Source organism: Oryctolagus cuniculus, chromosome 7 (assembly GCF_051225735.1).
Source record: "Oryctolagus cuniculus isolate XC-2025 breed Fujian yellow rabbit chromosome 7, ASM5122573v1, whole genome shotgun sequence".
Taxonomy (NCBI): domain Eukaryota; kingdom Metazoa; phylum Chordata; class Mammalia; order Lagomorpha; family Leporidae; genus Oryctolagus; species Oryctolagus cuniculus.
The window spans coordinates 69598595-69603339 of NC_142873.1; the positions used below are offsets into that span (position 1 = coordinate 69598595).

General features: G+C 42.7%; 1 protein-coding gene across 1 annotated transcript; it reads right to left on the minus strand.

The window, feature by feature from the left end:
* Window positions 1-2423: 2423 nt before the first annotated feature.
* On the minus strand, window positions 2424-4046 carry LOC138843044 (large ribosomal subunit protein uL16-like). The gene has a single exon (XM_089300261.1). It carries the CDS (start codon window positions 3720-3722, stop codon window positions 3381-3383), a length of 342 nt encoding a protein of 113 aa, XP_089156387.1. The 5' UTR covers window positions 3723-4046; the 3' UTR covers window positions 2424-3380.
* Window positions 4047-4745: the final 699 nt, after the last annotated feature.

Consider the following 4745-nt stretch of genomic DNA (forward strand, 5'->3'; position numbering starts at 1 on the left):
ATTGCCCAAGTGCTTGGCCTGTACCCATGTTGCAGACCAGGACAGATTTCTGGATCCTGGCTTCTACTTGGCCCAGACCTGGCTTTTGCAGCCAAGTGAGGAGTTAACTAGCAGGTGGAAAATCTTTCCCAATCTCTCTCTCTTTCTCTCTCTCCTTTCTCTCTCTCTCACACACACACATACACGCAAACACACACATTACATTCTGCCTTTCAAAAAACACATAAATTCTTTTCAAAATAGATATAAGCCACCATTTTTCCATTCACTTCATTAATTCTTTCATTGCCCCACCTTGGCCACTGAAAATTTAACCACACTCGTTCACTTCACTTGGATCTGTTACCAGGTATATGCTTATATTTTCTGTTCCTTCTTCCTATGACTTATAAAGTCTTACTCCTTCTCCATAACCCTCAGGTAACACACTGTTCCCAAGAACCTACTGCCTATCTAGTTCCAGGACTTGAAACCACCAGCAGTTTGGCTTAGAAGTTAGTTAGCAATTTTTATGAAATCCAAGATAACAATTATAATGCTCCATTCTAAGTAGACTAGACCATGGGCTTCTGGATGGCCAGTTTAGTATGGCTAATAAAATTGGTCATTAAGACATGAGTAAGAGGGGCAACCAGTGTGACCTACTGTGTAAAGTCACAGCCTGTGAAGCCAGTATCTCATATGGCCGTTGGTTGGAGGCCCAGCTGCTCCACTTACAATTTAGTTCTCTGCATATTTACCTGGGAAAACAGCAGAAGATGGCCCAAATATTTGGGCTCCTGCCACCTTTGTGGGAGACCAACATGGAGTTCCTTGCTCCTGGCTTCAGCCTGGCCCAGCCCTGGTCATTGCAGCCACCTGAGGAGTGAATCAGGGGATGGAAGATCTCTTTCTGTCTTTCCCCCTCTCTCTTTGTAACTCAGCCTTTCAAATAAATAAATCTTTTTAAAAAATACATGAGTAAAAAAAGAAAGAGTGGGACCATTAATTGAGCATTACAGTACTCACAAGCTCTTCCCATATTCAAACTCTCAAGTTTCCTATAGCTAAGTAACAATTGTCCAAAAATGTTGGGTGAAATGAAAAACTTCTACCATCCCCTTGTGGTTTTCCCTTAGGTTGTGCCCCAGGGTTTCACCTCTGCACCTGGATACAGAGACTCCAACTACCCCCTTATCCCAAACTCTAATTTTATTCCACCCAATGTTTAAGATTGCATTTATTTCCTATCACCCTGAGAGCAGGAAATGGAAGAAATCTCATTTAGCATTTAGCAATTCAGTTTTGTAACAAATGCAAGCTCTGTTGGGTTTTCCTCCAGCACCTGCTCTGCCACCACTTTGTCAGGACTCCCATCAGCACATGCTGCAGGATGGAAAAATCACTTCTCTGTGGGACACTGGAGCCGCAGGCTGGAAAAAAACACCAGAATCATTTCCACAGGCCCCATGGAGAGCCACAGCCCCTTGGCCTGCATCAGGGACAATGTACAAATGAGAGCAGGCTATTTGCAGCCCTCCAGTTCTGTGATTCCATGATTCTCTCCTCCAGGACCACGAGGCCAAGCATAAGCCTTAGGGAGGTGGAACAAAATGAGTTTGGATGCCTAGGAGAGACCTTGAGGCCAATCAGAAAATGACCTCCTATTTTCTTTTTATTTATCCCAGAGAGACATCAGGAAAAATATGCTGCTCTTCCTCACCCTAAATTCCCAGCAGAGGCAAACAGAATTACACGTTAATGTTGCCTAAAAATCAATCTTGACTAGTGGTTCCACAAAACACGGAGCATGCGTTTGTTAATAAGTTGAGGTCAGAACGTGCTACCTTAATTGGCGTACTGTATTTGTGTCCCCAGAGCCTAAATACTTAAGAGTCAGGGGTAGGAATTAAGAACTCTTGCTTCTGGACCATGGTTTGCTGGCACCTCATCCGTAGCTGGGGACCAGCTAAGACACCAGACCCATCCACATATGCATGCAATGTTGTGCCTCACTAATGTTTCCTGACATACTGTTGATTTAAGGCCAAAATCCCTCACAATGGGGAATTTTACCAGTCTCCAAAGGTTCAAAAATAATGATGTGTTGAGGATAAAGATGCACCATTTATTCTATTCTTTCTCTGAAAACCCAAAAAAGTTATTCAAAGGCAAAGATAAGAAAAAGGCACTATAATACAATTACAATTTCAAAGCACTTGCCAAGAAAATATTTTCAGCTGCGAAGTCAGCAATTTTCCCAAGATTTCCTAACAGAAAAAAAAAAGGATTAATGGAAAAGAAATTATCAGGGCAAATTTAACTAGAATTTAAAGAACAGCAGGTGGTACACAGCACATTATTACTTTTTTATTCATTACTTGCCTCAGAGGCCCTAAAAAAAAATCTAACCAAACTGACAGGCAGCGGCTCAGTACTACAGCCTTATGAATATCAAACCTGTGCAGTAATAACGTCAGTCTGACCTTCTGCGTTTCGCCTCACCGCACCCGTTACTGCATTCTTCAAATGCACTCAGCAGCATCCTCCCTGATTCGCAGTTGAGGACACTGGAAAACTGGGAGACAGAGACCTTCCCTGGGAGCCAGGAAAAACCCGCGAGGACAAGCTCACTGGCCTACAGCCTCCTACAACCACACTCCCGAGCTCCTCCTACAACCACACTCCCGCGTCATCCCCAAGCCTCCATGGTCAGACCTGACTCCTCCCAACGCCCCACCAGAAGGATCCTTCTATCAACCCGACAGTGGAAAACAGTGCCCAGACTCCAGCCATTCCTGTAATGTGACTCCTGAGTTTTCCTTGGAGATTTCGAAAGTTAAGATTTACACATTGAGGTGCTTTGGTGATGATTTTCGGTTGAAAAATGTACATGAATTTTGGTAAATTGTCATGGGAATAACAGGAGTTCCATTCCTGCACTTATATCAACATTCAATTTATTCTTGAGCAGTTTATCCAGTTTGTGTGTTATTTATATTTTTAATTCTCCTCTGCCTCGCTGCTCACCTTTTTAGCCATCTTAATGCTCTCAGAATTTTCACAGGAGCATGGCAAGGAATACATTTTGCTATTTTATAGTACCTCCACCAGAGTATGGGAGAAATTTAAAATCCTAATTACTTAATGTTTTTCATCAGTTTGATACCATATATGGTGAGGAAGAAGAGTAAGTCATTGCTATGATTTAAATTTGAGGATTGTCTATGCATTTCATTTATTTTGCTATTAATCTTTCCAATGTTATTTGTTAAGAGCTTACTGCATGCAAGTTATTCTGGAAAAAAATGCATGATAGAAGAGAAACATGAAATAAATATTTTTTTAATAGGAATCAAGCTCTCTTATTGATGATTAAGGAGTATAGGAGAGTGAAGCCCTCATGAGTGGAGGGCCCGCCACTTGTCCAGGAGACCACGATTGGGCATGTATTCGACCCCGCAGCCGACCAGGATGAGCTGCTTCTCCGCCACCATGTCTTCAAATTCATCCGCATTGAACTTGGTAAAGCCCCACTTCCTTGAGATGTGCATCTTCTGGTGACCAGGGAACTTGAACTTGGCCCTGTGTAGGGCCTCAACCACATGTTCCTTGTTCTGCAGCTCAGTGCACATGGACTTGATGACTTGGCCAATGTGAACTCTGGCTACTGTGTCTTGGGACTTTCCAAAAGCACCCCACACACCTGTCTGCAGCCTGTCAGCACCGGCACAGGACAACATCTTGTTGATTTGGATGACATGGAAGGGGTGGAGCCACACTCAAATATGAAAGCCATCTTTGCCACAGCTTTTTACCATGTATTTGTTGGCACAAATACAGGCAGCCTCCAGGGCTTCAGAAGATAGCTGCTCATATTCATCTGACACCATGTGGCCACACAGTGGAAACTCATCCACTTTTGCCTTCTTCCGGCCCAGATCAAAGATATGGATCTTGGCATCAGGGACACCTCGGCAGAAGCGAGACTTAGGGTACGGCTTGTTCTTGCAATACCGGTAACACCGGGCAGGGCGGGGGCCCAAGGCAACACTAGGGTCTTCGGTGGCGTGCTAAAAGAAAAAGAGGAAGATATATGGTTTGTATGCTGATATTCACATCACATCTTATATTTGGCCAGTGCAATTTTCAAAATGTTATCACTTTGAAATAATAATAAGTTATTCCTTAAGTAATATATATTCAATATCTTGTGTAACAGACTCGGATATAGGTTTTGGAAATATGTTAAATTGTTCACTGGCAAAAGTTGATTCCCATTATTTTCAGTTAAAGGTCCAGTTCTTAATAGCTGCCCTTTTACTAAATAATTATTATATACTACCTACTACACTAGGTACTTTATTAACAATAAAGACTTTGGGAGAGGCATTTGGCCTAGTAGTTAAGACATGCACAGTTTATACTGATGTAGCTGAACTCAAAGCCCTGCTTCAGCTCTGACTCCAGCTTCCTGCTAACGCAGATCCCAGAGGGGAACGGTGATGCCTCAAATGACTGGGTGCTTCCATCTTTGTGGGGTTGAAAGACAGTTCTCAATAGGGGCTCTTACATTCCTGCACATCTTGCAAATAGAGACCCTCATGGTCTTAGTTCCAGATTTCTTTCACAATGTTTGTATAGCTAATAGCCTTGGGAGATATGGGTCAGTTTCTTCCTGGACAAAGGGGAAAGTTTACTTACAGACAATTTTAACAAATTTAGACACCCTAAAATCAAAGTTTCTCTCTGTAAAGCAATCCACT